This window comes from Setaria viridis, chromosome 5, assembly GCF_005286985.2.
Source record: "Setaria viridis chromosome 5, Setaria_viridis_v4.0, whole genome shotgun sequence".
NCBI lineage: Eukaryota > Viridiplantae > Streptophyta > Magnoliopsida > Poales > Poaceae > Setaria > Setaria viridis.
In genome coordinates, this window is record NC_048267.2 from 41,460,317 (window position 1) to 41,475,508 (window position 15,192).

The 15,192-nt window shown below is 47.8% G+C and overlaps 6 protein-coding genes across 10 annotated transcripts; 2 read left to right on the forward strand and 4 right to left on the reverse strand.

The window, feature by feature from the left end:
- On the forward strand, nucleotides 1-1,448 carry LOC117858348 (uncharacterized). Its single transcript, XM_034741404.2, has one exon. The coding sequence runs from the start codon at nucleotides 677-679 to the stop codon at nucleotides 1,196-1,198; it is 522 nt and encodes a 173-aa protein (XP_034597295.1). The 5' UTR covers nucleotides 1-676; the 3' UTR covers nucleotides 1,199-1,448.
- A 1,584-nt stretch (nucleotides 1,449-3,032) lies between these two features.
- LOC117857963 (uncharacterized) lies at nucleotides 3,033-7,838 on the forward strand. 5 transcript variants are annotated; one of them, XM_034740906.2, is made up of 10 exons: nucleotides 3,034-3,199; nucleotides 3,307-3,433; nucleotides 4,020-4,210; nucleotides 4,648-4,843; nucleotides 5,305-5,475; nucleotides 5,560-5,676; nucleotides 5,999-6,196; nucleotides 6,608-6,667; nucleotides 6,752-6,850; nucleotides 7,454-7,838. In XM_034740906.2, exons 3-10 carry the CDS (start codon nucleotides 4,068-4,070, stop codon nucleotides 7,610-7,612), a joined length of 1,143 nt encoding a protein of 380 aa, XP_034596797.1. In that variant the 5' UTR covers nucleotides 3,034-3,199; nucleotides 3,307-3,433; nucleotides 4,020-4,067; the 3' UTR covers nucleotides 7,613-7,838. The 5 variants fall into 5 exon arrangements, with proteins under 5 accessions (XP_034596798.1, XP_034596797.1, XP_034596794.1 ...); XM_034740903.2 differs by lacking the exon at nucleotides 3,307-3,433 and adding an exon at nucleotides 3,594-3,908; XM_034740905.2 differs by lacking the exon at nucleotides 3,307-3,433 and adding an exon at nucleotides 3,594-3,675.
- Nucleotides 7,839-8,272: 434 nt separating this feature from the next.
- LOC117858866 (NDR1/HIN1-like protein 3) lies at nucleotides 8,273-9,558 on the reverse strand. Its single transcript, XM_072293833.1, has one exon. It carries the CDS (start codon nucleotides 9,371-9,373, stop codon nucleotides 8,675-8,677), a length of 699 nt encoding a protein of 232 aa, XP_072149934.1. The 5' UTR covers nucleotides 9,374-9,558; the 3' UTR covers nucleotides 8,273-8,674.
- A 1,297-nt stretch (nucleotides 9,559-10,855) lies between these two features.
- On the reverse strand, nucleotides 10,856-11,545 carry LOC117856547 (NDR1/HIN1-like protein 10). Its single transcript, XM_034738888.1, has one exon. The coding sequence runs from the start codon at nucleotides 11,543-11,545 to the stop codon at nucleotides 10,856-10,858; it is 690 nt and encodes a 229-aa protein (XP_034594779.1).
- A 963-nt stretch (nucleotides 11,546-12,508) lies between these two features.
- LOC117856846 (NDR1/HIN1-like protein 10) lies at nucleotides 12,509-15,055 on the reverse strand. Its single transcript, XM_034739274.2, has one exon. It carries the CDS (start codon nucleotides 13,439-13,441, stop codon nucleotides 12,716-12,718), a length of 726 nt encoding a protein of 241 aa, XP_034595165.1. The 5' UTR covers nucleotides 13,442-15,055; the 3' UTR covers nucleotides 12,509-12,715.
- On the reverse strand, nucleotides 14,321-14,785 carry LOC140222913 (NDR1/HIN1-like protein 3). The gene has a single exon (XM_072294033.1). The coding sequence runs from the start codon at nucleotides 14,783-14,785 to the stop codon at nucleotides 14,321-14,323; it is 465 nt and encodes a 154-aa protein (XP_072150134.1).
- Nucleotides 15,056-15,192: the final 137 nt, after the last annotated feature.

Genomic DNA, 15,192 nt, shown 5'->3' on the forward strand with positions numbered 1-15,192 from the left:
GGGTTTTCCTGTAAAAACGAGCAGTAAAATGTGGGCGTTGTGAGCGCCAACAGCGTCACATACTCTTGCACTAGATCAATGATCCGGGTGAGCTTATTGTCACCGATTTTTTATTTGTCATTGCCATCTTGCAATGCAAGAGAACAAAAAAGAGCCCCCGGCGCTTCGCTGTTGCCGTGCGCTATCTCGCAGTCTGTGCTCTCGAAGTTGCTCAGAAATTCAACCGTACCCCGTCCAGAGTCCACGGATTGTTTGGTTGAGGTGTACTGGAGCTGGAACAAGCCGAGCTCGCCTCCCGGAACCTGCCGCCGCTTGACGGCAACAGCGTTCTCAGGGGAGAAGTATGAGCTCAAACCAACAAGCAGAAACGTATGGACCTCTCTGAAAAACACCCTTAAACGTCGAGATCGACGAAGCGCCGATAAAATTCCCTGGCAGAGATGTCGAGTACCCGACGAATAAGCGGCCGGGGCAACATCACTCTCGGTCTGGTCTCCGGAGATGCAAATAGGTTCATAGCCTGGCGTTTTCGCCGTCGCTACCAGGTTTTGGAGTGGAACGACCGGCGAAGACTTGCCTCGTCCAGGCGTTCCGAATACTTGTCGCCGCTGGTCGGAGTACATTGCCTCGCATCGCATGCCGCGGCCTCCGCTTACTTGGAACAGTCCCCGGCAAGATGGGGGACGCTGGTGGTGGTGGCGGCTTCGCGCTCGCCGTCGCGTTCACGGCCGCCCTGGCGTCCCTGTTCTTCCTCCTGCTCGGCGCCGTTATCCTCCGGCACTGCTGGTGGCGGCGCAACGGCGCCGTCCCCGCGTCCACCCGCGGCGGCTTCGTCCTGTTCGACGTCTGCTTCACCGAAGACAGGCCGCGCCGCGCCGCGAGGCCGCCACCGTCCATGGAGCGGAGCCGGCGGCGGGTGCCGCGGGAGATCAACGGGGACGGCGAGGCCGCGGCGGCGGCGGCGGACGAGCAGGAGCCCGACGAGTGGGAGATCGCGCGGTGGAAGAAGATCTTCGGGGGCCCCACCAGGTGCCTGTCGACGATAGATGAGGGGACGGAGAAGGGCAGCACTACGGCGGCCACGACGCCCGCGTTCTGCACGCCGCCGGCGTCGCCCGACCGTCGTCGCGCGGAGGCCCGGGCTCTCGACATGGCCTCCGTCGCGGCGCAAGTTCAGGCCCAACACCATGGTTCTTAGACTAGTTCGTACTTTGTTGCGTTGCTGGTTGCTTGCTACGATTCTTGAGCAGTAGTAACAATTAGCTGATCAATCTATTGTCAATTACTATATCATTCTTGTAGAAGAATCATGAACAACATAGCGGTAAAATATCTGTAGATGGATGAATGTCTAACAGAGCGTTCTAGCACTACTGCAGTTACCTGCAGGCTGCAGTTTATGCCTTGGTACACTGGTCGATGATCGTAATTACCCTGTCAGTTTGGTTCATCGGGCTAAAAGAAGATCGGTCGTTTGACCTGAAACCGTAGAACGGACGGTGCTCAGCGACCCAACTTTGAACGCGGACTCGCGGATCAACGCAGCAACGCCCTCCCGATCGAGTCCTCCCGTCCTTGCCCGGTTGCCCCAACTCTCCCCGCTGTGAGCCTGTGGCCACTGGCCAGTGGCCACCTCTTCCTTTGACGAATGCCAGGCATGCTTGCCATGCTGTGGCAGGGGTGTGTCTTGCCGGCTGGTTCATGCTGCTTACTAGACACTGTTGGAGATTAGTGTTGCTATAGTCTACCAAAATTTTATCGGCATTTCCACCAACCATTGTGGTGGGGGGTCAAATAATCGTACCGAGAATCCGGGATTGTTACGGTATTTTTTCTCTAAACTATTATCCGTTCTGCATTCATGCTTTGACTATTGCACTAAAATGGTAGGTGCATGAATTTTTCAGCCTGTTTGCTTTAGCTTATAAGCCGGCTGAAAAGCTGAAACAGCTGATTTGTTGTGAGAGGAAAATACTGTTTGGTGGCTGATAAGCCGGCTGAATAAGCTGAAGTGAAGAGGCTGAAAAATTCAGTGCGCCAGCCATCCAACCTTGGCAACGACAGCGTGGAGCCGTAGGAAAGTAGTACTAGTACAGACTACAGAGTTTCACACACGCACGCGCGCGCGCGCACACAATCCAGTTCAAAGTTGCGCAGACAAAAGTCTTGGAAATTATAGCTGCTGAGAATTAATCAACCGACGCTTCCGGAATGATGAAATACGTTGCCTTTGTTTTCCCTTTCTAAAAGCACGCTCAGGTTTTCTATCTTAATTTGAGTCTTCATGTGAGTCTTTCAAACTAGTGGGATGTTTGGTTGTTCCTAAAATTCCTGTTATAGAATGTTTAGATACTAATTAGGAGTATTAAATAAAGATTAATTATAAAACTAATTGCACACATGGAGGCTAATTTGCGAGACAAATCTATTAAGCCTAATTAGTCCATGATTTGATAATGTGATGCTACAGTAAACATGTGCTAATGATGGATTAATTAGGTTTAATAGATTCGTCTCGCGAATTAGCTTCCGTCTGTATAATTAGTTTTATAATTAGCTCATATTTAATCCTCCTAATTAGCCTCCAAATATTTGATGTGACATAAATTTTAGTCCGGACTAAAAATCCAAACACCCCGTATGGTCCAGTTTACCTCCTCATCGTTGACTCTCTGTCAAACTCCACCACCGAAGAGGGTAAATCGGACGATTTCAATAATTTTCAAATGAAGGAGCTTCATTAATTAGATAAAATGATTACAATACATATCCAGACATCTACGTATTGGCAGAGGTGTTTCATAAACCGCTCATTTGTCATGCTACTACATACATGCTTTGGCACATACAGGTGGTTCTTCAGTTGAGGGGGGACAAATGGGACGATGTCAACAGTTGAGGAGCCTCGTTTGACTAGGCGTTGGATCGCAAGCCCAAACCCCGCCTCCCGTGGAAGCCCACGCCGAGGACAGCTTGCATTCTCGGGCTGGCATTTGGGCAGGTGGTGTGTTGAGGTGTATCGGGGGGGCCCAAACCGCGTCGACCCACGGGGGAGAGAAAAAATCGTCGAGCGAGGCGTGGAAACGGCGCACGCGTCGTTCTCCTCGCCCTCGCGTGAGTCGCGTCCGTGCGCCGTGCCGTGGACTCCGACGGCCGCCGGCATCTCGCCTCGGAGATCCGGCACTAGCAGCGCCTCCCGGTGAGCCTCTACCTTTCCCCATATCCTCCGCTCCTTGCCCACCCTCCTCTTGTTTCTTTTTCAAGGGTTTGGGATTCATTTTCCTTTTCTCCCAAATCGCCGAGCAGATCGTGGAGCCGGTTTCTTCCTCGTGCTCCATGTCGCAGATCCCCCGACCTTAGCATCTCGGTGATTTCTTTCGACGTCTGACCGCCAGTTCTTGCGTTTTCCTGGAGGTTGTGGGGAGGGATCAAGGTCATAGTCATTGACGTGTCCTGCTGATATTTGTTGAAAAAATGAGTTGGTAGCTGTTACAATGCGATCTGCTAAGTGCAAGTAGCCCACAATAGCGCATCATGATGTATATATGCTTGATTTGGTTTGCTCTTATTCAGTCCGTTGCTACCTACAACAGGGGGGCCCGTCACCTGCATGGTGGAATTGATGAAGCAAGGGGAGGAGGACTATGGCTGGAGAGAATTCAATATTTCTAGATTGTGAGCTTGCCACTATTGGGCCTAGGATTATGCAGTGCAGAGAGACCAAGATTTCAATGTTTTGGGCGTTCCATGCTAGTTTAGCTGTTCCTTTTTGACTTTATCAACCGGGCCTCGTTTTGCTGTAGACACCAATGTTCATTTTACCTCAATTCGTGCTTTGTATATCTACTAATGACACAAAAAAGACTATTTGATGTTGGGCTATCATGATATTAGCCACATGAAATCATGTAACCACCTTCTATCTATTTTCACTTGCTTTGTTTTCTAGTATGCAGATTCTGCTTTGCTTGGTGTGATGATAGCTTTACGTTAATGGACGGTTTTCTTGAAATTGGCAGGATATCATTTTCGACATATGGAGAAGTTGTTTGAACATACTCATTGAAATGGATAAGAAGAAAGCAATTGATGAAACTGAACCAGGAGTAGCTCCTTCTCGTGCCGTGGACAGATTTGGTTTTATAAAGTCAGAACAAAGTAACTCTCCTGATGGTATTCCAAAAGGCAAATCCATACATGAACGTGAAAGGTATGAAATGTCATAAAGTCTTAACTGTTATTATCGACACATTGGACAACATGATATACTAGGGTCATCGTATCTTTCTTGTTTAATTACTTTCTGCCAATTCCATATGTTAACCATTTCCTGTGTGTTATGGAAATAATTAATCATTCTGGATATTAGTTTTTACTTTCTAGTGGCTGTTACTTACATTTCTGTACTTAAGCTTAGGTCTTAGCTGCTTCAGCACATAACAAGAGAATGGTTCTAATATATCTACTGCTTCACTGATAAAGCACACTTCTATCTTTTTCATTCATGCCACCAACACTATATTATCAATTCTTTCCCAGACGAATTTACTTGCGAAGATCAGTTACTGCACCTTATTTTTTTATTCTCTAGAACAAGCTACCTTACATAGGTGCTTTTATTTTATTTTTCTTTTGCTGTTACCATAGGGAGGAAAAAAGGATAAGAAAATGGAGGAAGATGATAGGTGTTGGTGGTAGTGACTGGAAGCATTATGTTAGAAGGAACCCTCATGTGGTTAAAAGACGAATAAGGAAAGGAATTCCTGATTGTCTCAGAGGACTTGTTTGGCAGTTGATTTCAGGCAGCCGAGACCTCTTGCTAATGAACCCTGGGGTTTATGAGGTACTCATTTTGATCATTTATTTTTGTATCTTTTGGCATTTTTAAATGATTGTGATTCGCTTAGTTATGCTAGGTTGAGAAGCATGGAAACTCCACAGTATGCGTTTATGCGTTAGGTTCTAGCTCTTGTAAATTCTACCACTGATTAGGAAATAAAATATCTGTGCTTTATGGATATTATATTTAATAAGACCATTAGTCACATGAACATTGGATCCTGTTGAAGTCCATTTTAATGTGCAATTTGTACATTTAACTCCATCATAGTCAATCCTGACTTTACTGAAGTTTGTGGCTAGCCTTTTAAGGCGTGACAGTTCTGAAGGAATTACTGGCTGAATTTTCATTATTTGGTTTCTATTATAGATTTATAGTTTGCAATTTTATTTCTTAATGATCAGAGTACCGTGTAGAGTATTATTCTTATTCTTACTTGTATCATTGTTCTATCTTTTGGACAGACACTGGTGATATATGAGACATCGGCCTCTGAATTGGAAATTATTCGGGACATATCACGTACATTTCCATCTCATATTTTCTTTCAACAAAGACATGGTCCAGGTCAAAGATCCTTGTATAACATTTTGAAAGCGTATTCCGTATATGATAGAGATGTTGGATACGTGCAGGTTTGTGTTTACTCCGCATGCCTAATTTTTGTATACAAAGATCTCTGTGGAATAATATCTGTTATTTACTTAATTATTTCGCAGGGAATGGGATTTTTAGCTGGGCTGCTTCTTCTTTACATGAGTGAGGAGGATGCATTCTGGTTATTAGTTGCCTTACTAAAGGGAGCTGTCCATGCGCCAATGGAAGGTTTGTATCAGGTAATTGAAATGAACTAAATTAGATTTGGGTTCCAGTTTATACAATTTTAGGGATTCGCAATGCATGTTTCATGGATGCCTTAATTGTCTATCTTATCTTCTTGAGTACGAATTGTCTATCTTATTTGACGCATCAGAAATGATAATTACTAAGTAAAATGTACTCTTCCGTTCATGGCTACATGTTCTTCTGCCAGCAGCGCCCAACTTCAGTTTGAGTGATTAATAATGCAGGGGTTGAAAAAATTTCCAACATTTTTGTTTCTTGAATAAACCTGCATACTGTAATCTTCTACTGATAGTGTTTATACCCTTGCAACAGGCTGGTTTGCCACTTGTGCAACAATACCTGTCTCAGTTTGAGAAATTAGTTATGGAGCACATGCCAAAATTGGGACAACACTTTGTTGAAGAAATGATAAACCCAAGCATGTATGCAAGCCAATGGTTTATCACAGTTTTCTCATATTCCTTCCCGTTTCATCTAACTCTTAGAGTTTGGGATGTCTTTCTTTATGAGGTTAGAATCAAATTCTGCTGTATATGTATTTCATGTCTAGAGTGTATTTAAAGTTAGTTGACTATTTTTCAGCAGTATTGCTTCATAATTATTAAGTTTGTATATCTTGGGAAACCCCATTAGTTTACATAACACATTTTGACTTAAGATGTAATTGAATGATACCCCCCCCCCCCCCCCCCCCCCCATAAATGGTCTTGTAATAACGCCAGTGCTCATGGTTCCTTTTTTTACATGCATTTCTATTTCTTTCATAAGATCAGATTACTGTTTGTTGCGTTATACTACTATTCATTTAATTTTTAATTACAAAGCTACCAATATGTAGGGCAAGTAGGACTGAAAATACTGATTATGTTGTGACTGACACCTTTTGATTTGCTATTTCTGATTGCTGGTTGATACTTACAGGGTATTAAGGTTGTTTTCCAAGTTGGATTGGCTCTGCTGAGATTCTGTCATGATGATTTGGTGAGTTGTTTTTTTTTGTTGCTTTTGCTTGAAGCCATATTTAAAACAAATATAAAAAATATTGAATTGCTATCCTACTGTCAGGTCAAATTACCTTTCGAGAAGCTCCTACATGCCTTGAGAAATTTCCCTGAGGAGGCAACTGATCCAGATGTGTTATTGCCAATTGCCTTCACATTTAAGGTAATAAACTTCTTATTGTGCAAATCATATAGTTCGTGACTTCAGTTTTTATGTGAGTTGCTTGGGAACAAATTTGCTCTTATTTGTACATTATTTTATTTTTTCCTTTTAATTTTCTCGTCATGGAAAAAACTAAAAGCTGTTCTGTGCTATTTCCTGAAATTATGTCCCATTTGTTGATTTTGGCTGTTCAAATGATCTGACTCGTTTCTATAGTAATAGAACAGGTACTAAATAATTTCTGTGTTATAGATTGTTCATTTAACCTGTTAGTTTCAAACTTTCAATAATCTTATGTTGATGCTTTATTGCTAGCTATGTTTTCCAGTACTGTGGCACTTGATTATTTTGCACTATAACATGCCCATGCTGCCACTGTTACTTTTTATTTCTTGTTTCAGTTCTGTTCCGACTTCCGATAGAGCACGGAACTTCCAAACTTAGCTAACTTGGCCAGTTGTTCATTCTCACCTTTTTACATTCAGATGTGAAAGAAAATCTAGCAAGCTCCATCCAATTTATCTGGAAGAGTGAATTAACAAATTTAGAATGAATTGTTTCATTTTTCCAGTTATGGAAATCACCACCCTGTTATTTTTTCAGGTGTCCAGTCGTCTTGAAGATCTTAAAAAAGAATATCAGAAGCGACTGGAGGGCACCAGTGAAACTTCAAGTAGCAAGCGGCATCAGCCTCTCATATCGAAGACGATGAGCAGGGTCGGTAGCCGTGTCATATCTAACTTAACCGCTGACAAAAAATGACAGACATGATCTCTTGTTGTAACTTGTATGTACATTGTACAGAAACAGTGGTCTTCATTCATTCATCCTTTTGTTGTTGTGTTTATTTGTTACTATTACAATGCTTTCATGAACGGAAGAGGTATAACTGCTTCTCAAACTATGGAGGGCAGGGAGGCTCCTGATCCAGCTGTCATTGCTGGACAGGTGCGTATACATGTGGATGGATACAGTGGAGTGTTGTTTCGATGCTTTCTTTTTGATAATATGGGATTTGTCAATGCATGCTGCCAGTGAGAAAAACAGAAAAATACCTAGAGGTAAAACTACCACGACACTTGAAACCATACTAGCCGTGCTAAATAGCACGGGGTATCTTACTATTTATTTTTAAATGTCAAGGTGGTCCATTTTTACTCAAAATCTGCAATTGGTATGTTTCTGGTGGTCATTATCATTTCCCAAACTAGCGCTTTTGATTTTTTTGGTATAAATTTACCATTTGAGCATTTTTGTTCTGGACTCTGGTGGTTGTGGCATTCTTGTTAGCACAATTGCATTGCAGTAATAAGTTGAAAGGGAAGAATATCTTCAACCATATGACATTTTATAGATATATTTCCTCTGTTTTTATTTATAAGGCGTATATGCATATCAAGATTCGAATTTTATAATCTTTGACCAATAATTTGACTATTAATTTTTTATTTTTATAATGTAAACTTTATATGGTTGGATTCGTAATCAAATATACTCTACAATAACTATAAATTTATAACAATAAAAAATATAATATAAGATAAATAAATGATCAAAGTGTTATTTGGAAAACTATACCATAAATATAGATGGAGGAAGTATGTATTATATATTCATCTGCATTAGTTCACATACAGACAAACACACCGGTGCTCCAATGGATATATTCATCTACATTAGTTCATCTACGGCGATGTTGGAACGTCGACGAAATGTCGTCTAGCTAGCCTCGGATTAAAAGCAAAAAGGGATTAAACGAATTGATCAGCTCATCATCGGCATAACGTCTGAAACTTATCGCTCCCAGCTTCGGCGCTGTGTACGTCACGAGAAGTCGTCGACATGGCACTGCGTCGGCGTGAACCCCTGCGCCACCGCCGTCGTGTTGCTCGGGTCGGGGACCCTGATGTAGCAGTCCACGTCGGGCCTGTACTCGACGCTGTCCACGACGGCCACCTTCAGCCGCACCCTCGCGTGGAGCTTCACGCCGATGCCGAAGAACCCCTCCTCCTTCTCCCTGCGGAACAGCGCCGCGGCGGCGGGGGAGACGGCGGCGGCCCCCTCGCCGCGGAATCCGGTCCGCACCTCCACCGTGCTCTTGCGCGGCTGCCGCATCCGCGGGAGGTCCGCCGCGCGCCCGAGCCGCTCGCCGCCGTAGAGCGCGACTGCCTCCAGCCGCCGGTACAGCACGGCCTGCCTCCGGTTCGGGTTGCGGATGCTCACGCCGACGGTGAGGTCGAACCGCAGCCGGGCGCCGTTGTTGTCGCCGGCGAGGTCGAAGCGGGTGAGCTGCGCGGAGTCGGCGTAGGCCTTGAGGCTGCTGGGCTGGTAGACGAGCCAGAGCAACAGCGCCACGACGCCGAGAGCGATGAGCAGGAGCGTGAGCGCGCGGCAGGCGAGCGCGTACGTGTCGCGGCGCCGCGCAGGGGGAACGACGCCGCCGCTGCCGGCGTCGGGTGCCGCGGGAGGGGGGATGGGCTGGTCCAGGTGGTCGATCTTGTGCTCGTTGCTGGCCATGGCCATCTACACCTGACTGACGAACAAGTAGTTCCTGAAGTTGAGGTGATCAGCACATGAAATGGATACGGATGCGGTGAATGGTAAGGATCTTACGGGAAATTGAGGCCGTTGTGGGTGTTCGTGCAAGTGGCGCAGGCGTTCTTGGACTGGAAAAAGGGTACCGAACCGTTCATGGATCCGTTCAAGGGGAGATGGCGGGCAACGAACACGGAGGTGAATTATGGCGTCTGCCATTGAAATTTTCAGTCCTTCAAGAATTGGCATTTAGCGAGCAGGCGTTGACTGTGTGCCTTTCTAGGAGTGCCAAGTTTGGATTTGGACCAAATTTGGTAGCAAAGAGAGGGCTATGAATCCTGTAGGGAAACCTAACAACAGTGAGAATTTAAGCAGCAGAGCGTGCCAAATCATACGTTGACAGTGGAAGGCTGAAAATGTAAGCACGCGTAGCTTTGCCCGAGGTCCGAGGGGAAGAGATCAGACGAGGGCTTACACAAGCTTGTCATATGTACAGTCTGCAAGGGAGACAAATCAAAGGGATGCTGAGTTGCTGACAGTCTGCTGCGGTGTCGCTGAATAGTCGGATTTCAATCCTATTTGGGCCCATACATGCCCCTATGGCCCCATGGATTCTCAGGGAGCCCAAATTAATGGCTAAAAAGCAGCCTCGGCCCACAACCTAAAAGATCTGTTCCCTCCTTCCCCGAATAAGACGAACTGAACTGGATTCAATCAGAAGTTGATCAAAAAAATACAACCGACCAATTCTAGGATGCTGATTCTGTCAGTCGAGAAATCAAGCAAGAAGCGGCAATGGCCTGAATTGCCATGGAAGGCATCCATCAGCTAGAATAGTATAATTTTTGTTCTTCTTCACCTAGGCGCTGGACAGCTATGGTTCTGTTTGGCTTCAGGTATTTTAACACCCGTCACATCGGATGTTTGGATGAATTAAGAGATGGAGTGTAATTAAATATAAAACTAATTGTATTAAATATATACTAATTATAAAACTAATTGTACAGATGGAGTGTAATTCGCGAGACGAATCTATTAAGCCTAATTAGTCCATGATTTGACAATGTGGTGCTACAGTAACTATTTGCTAATGATGGATTAATTAGGCTTAATACATTCATCTCGTGAATTAGCACAAGGTTTTGCAGTTAGTTTTATAATTAGCTCATGTTTAGTTCTTCTAATTAGTATCCGAACATCCGATGTGACACTGTTAAAGTTTAGCGCCTCGTATCCAAACACCACCTAGGTACATTTCGTCGCTCTTTGATTAGGTTCCCTTTCCTTTTTGTTGTTTCAGGCATACGTTGCTCCATATCTGTAAAAGCTTCTATTTCTTCTTCAATGAGAAGGCAGAGGCATACGTTGCTCCATATCTGTAAAAGCTTCTATTTCTTCTTCAATGAGAAGGCAGAGCACCTGCCATTTGCCCTAGAAAACAATCGACCCGACCGGAAGCCACCATCACCTTCAGCTCCAGGTGGCGCAATCCACCCAACCGGAAGCCACCGTCAGCTTCAGCTCCAGGCTGCACCTGACCTTCAGCGTGCTCGCTACCATAGTGTTCGTCAGCTTGCCGAACCTGTACCGCACGACCCCATCCACCCAGAGATCCACAGGGAACACCCCATTCCTGCGATGACCAGGGTAAGCGTCGAAGGTGAAGTTCATGGGCAAGCTGCCGGCGAGCACGGCCCGCACCGCGTCGGTGCGCCTCGCGCCCTGGAACGCCACCGGCAGCGCGGCGCGGCCGAAGCGCTGGAACTCGTAGAACCCCACCGCCTGGAGCCGGTCGTAGTAGACGGACACGCGCCTGTTGGGGTTCGAGACGGCTAGGATCGCGGTGAGGTTGTAGGACAGCACCGGGGTGATCGTCGTTGGGGTGATGTCGAAGCGGTCGACCTCGAAGACGGCGAGCGTCGCGGTGGCCACGGCTACCCGGACCGCTCGTGGCCAGTAGATGAATAGGATGAGGAGCGCGAGGACGCCGATGGAGGCGCTGACCGCGACGAGGGATCTGACGACGATGCGGAACGGGATCAGGCGGCGCCGCGGGGGAGGCGGAGGCGGTAGCGGTGGCGGAGGGTTCGGGACAACGCCGCCGGTGTGCATGTTGGGGACCTCGTTGTAGCCTACTCCTCCTTCATGTGGATGGTTCATGGCTGAAGGTTGATGTCGTGATTATGAGATAACGCTAGGGAATGGGGAGGCGGCGTTGTAGAGACTGATGATATATAGTACGAGAAACATGGCGCGCCTTGATGACCGTCAATTCGGTTGATCTAATATATGGATTGTAGTTATGCAAGTAGCAATTTCTTTTAATCACGACGCAGCATCAATTCTGCTCTGTTGCAAATATCAATCAATACCGCGTGTTGGAACCTGGCTGCTTGTGTGCTGTAATTTAAATGCATTTTAGGAAGGTAATATTGGAGCACTCAGCAGAGTTACTAAAGCTGTAGATGGCTCGATGTGATAAGTAATCATAATGAACCGCCATTTGGCAGTCAATTATCTGGGTTCATCTATGGTTGTCACAAGGATGCGAAGTCGACGTTGGGAAGGTAGACGAGGCAGAGGACCAGCGCCATGACGCCGAGGAGCGATGAGCACGACTGCACGATGGACCCGTGTTCAACTCGCGTCCGTGTTCAGAGGATCTCTCGATGCTCAATACTTCACGGTGATCCTAGATATCTTCCTAGCGGCCCAGGCCTTATCTGACGTGGATCTGATGACAGCGACGATTCAGGCAGGAGGGCAATCAGCGGCTGCAGACCTAGGATGGCCGGTAGAGGTAGAGGGTTTAGCAGGGATTTTAGCTGTCTAAGCTCTATTTCTTTGGTTGTGTTAGTTACTTGTATAAGTACCAAGTGGTCTTGAACCCGTGTGCATATCCTCAACATGCCCGTGTTATAATATGTAACTCTTTTCATCTTTTTAATATAAAGATACGCAACTCTTTTGCGTATTCTCGAAAAAAAAGCACGGCATGAGCATGCCCGTGTTATAATATGTAACTCTTTTCATCTTTTTAATACAAAGATACGCAACTTTTTTACGTATTCTCGAAAAAAAACACGGGGCATGAGCACGCGGAACGTCCGGCCGAAGAGCGCGTAGCAAAACTCAGGTTTATTATTAATTTATTGTGCATATAAGAAACAAAAGAATGAACACGCGAATCAAACGAAACTTACAAGCGACTAGCGGTCAAACATATACATTGTCAACAGCACTAGAATCACCGGCCGGCCAACAAAGACAAACTGCCATGCCAAAGGTCAAAGGATAGATGTACACCCTTTGGACAATCGGCAAGGATCATCAGAAGTCGACGTCGCACCTCGTCCCCAGCGTCGTCATCGCGGTGGCGTTCGCGTTGCCGCCGGCGGGGGGCGCCGGCAGCCGCAGCACGCAGCTGATCCTGCTCCTGTAATCGCGCAGGCGGAAGAACCTGACCTTGAAGCTGAGGTCCGAGCGCACCCTCACTTTGATGTAGTAGAACCCCTCCCCGCTCTCCCTCCGGTATGTCCGCCGCACGTCGTCGTCGTCCATTACTGCCGAGCCGGTGAACGTGGCGGTGATCCGGGCGTCACTCTTGCTGCCCAGGTAAAACGGCGGGAGCGGGTCGAACCCGAACCGGTCGCCGTCGTAGAGCGCCTGCGCCTCGGCGTAGTCGTAGCGGATCCCGAACCGGTTGGGGTTCCGCAGGCGGATGGCCACGGTGAGGTTGTACTGGAGGAGGTCGCCGCCGTTGCCGTTACCGGCGCCGAGGTCGAAGCGGGAGAGCGCGGCGGAGTCGGCATACGCCTTGGGGGCGTCCGGGCGGAAAATGAGCCAGAGGACCAGGGTGGCCGCGCCCAGCGCGATGACAACCAGGGCCACGACCTTGAAGAGGAAGCAGAGCAGGCAGCCCGGCCCGCCACCGCGGCGTAGTGGTGGCGGCTGCGGGTAGTACGCCGGCTGCGGCGGAGGGATCGCCGGGCCGTAGTACCCGGCGTTCAGGTGAGGCTGCTGCGGCGGTGGCTGCTGCTTCTCGTAGGCCGCCATTTCGCTCGCGAATGCAAGTGCGTGCAGTGCAGAATTTGCTTGAGACTGCGATTGATTGCTACGGAGCACGTACTTGGTGATGGATACACAATCTATCAGGTGTATTTATACGCGCGATTGAGACGGCAGACACGGTGAAACGAGAGACTTGGAAGCGCGTCTCGTTTTTTTTTCAGAGTTCGAGACGCGTCTAGCTTTTCCGTTGGTGCGACTCGCTGCTTTTTGTTTATAGCTATGCATAGGTTTGCGCGGGGAACTTGTAGCTGCTGCTTACGTATCCTTGTGGAAAGATCGGGGCTAAGGAACTACGAAAGGCGGCCAGAGATGTAAACTTCGGCGAAAGTTCGTCTTCCGGCCGTGTTTTGGCCGAAATTTCGCGGACCTAGGTTGGTTGGGACTTGGGAGTTCGCCTGGAACCTGGACTTGAATATTCTTCTCCGGCACACCATAAGAAACCTGTCCCGCGTACACGCAACATAGGGGGTTAAGCAGCAGATTGTGCAAAACCGGCCAGAGGGAGCTGATCACTTGATCGCGAAAAGGGACCCAGGAAAATTCTGTGCGTTCGCACTGCTTTCTTCTTCCTGTTCAGCATCTTCTTCCGATTCCACAGGGTTCTCCGTTCCTCCTTCCCGACCCTTACGCGTAGCAGATGCCCGATTCCCACCTGACTGCGATCTTGCCATCTTCGTCCATGGACTACTACCATAACTTGACACGTAATTAGAAAATCAAATGATGCTTACGGTCACCCCGCTGAATAGCCGTTAATGCTTCTTGTTTGGGCCCGTACACATGCTCTTTTTTGTTTGGGCCAGCCCACCAAGCCTTACATGCATGCACATCCTTATCCGGCCCACAAACTTCCCCTTTTCTTCCCTAACCACCCAATCCATCAGAGACGTCGATGACAGTACAATCGACCCAACCCGACACCACCATCAGCTTCAGCGCCAGACGGCAGTTGACCGCCAGCGTGCTCGCCGCCGCCGCCAGCTCGCCGAACTTGTACCGGACGACCCCGTCCACCCACAGGTCCACGGGGAACACCCTCGTGCCGTTGTCCTCACCGAACTCGCTGACGTTCAAGTCCACGGGCGAGCTGCCCACGCGCACGGCCGGCACCGCGTCCGTGCGCCTCGTGCCCTGGAACGACACCGGCACCTCGGCGCGGCCGAAGCGCTCGCCCTGGTACAGCCCCGCCGCCTGGATCCTGTCGTAGTAGACGGACACGCGCCGGTTGGGGTTCGAGACTTCCACAGCACAGCGGTGAGGTTGTAGGGCAGCACCGGGGTGAACGAGGCGGCGGCGACCTGGATCGTCCGGGGCCGGTAGATGAGCCATATGAGGAGCGCGAGGGCGCCGATGCGGAACGGGCTGGCGGCGGCAACCAGCGATGCAACAGCAGGCAGTTCTTTGCAAAGCCAGGGGCCGCGCCGGCCAGCTGAAATAGCAAAGCTGTGCGAAGCTGTTCGGGAACAACTGCAGCAAGGTAATAAGGCTGCAGCTGTGACCTCTGCTTGGAGCCAGAGGTTTAAGTAGTAGGAAATGAAAGAGTACAGCTACTGCATTACTGCAATATACCTTTGCTTGTATAAAGTGCCTGCCTGGTGCTAAAACCAGCTCATTAAACAGGTACATATTGTAATCAAAATGCTTATAGTGGGATGCTCTAAGAGTAATCACACTGATAACAAATGTTGAAGCTTAAGTACTTTTTGTGTGCAATTCAGGCGGAAGAGAACTAGGCA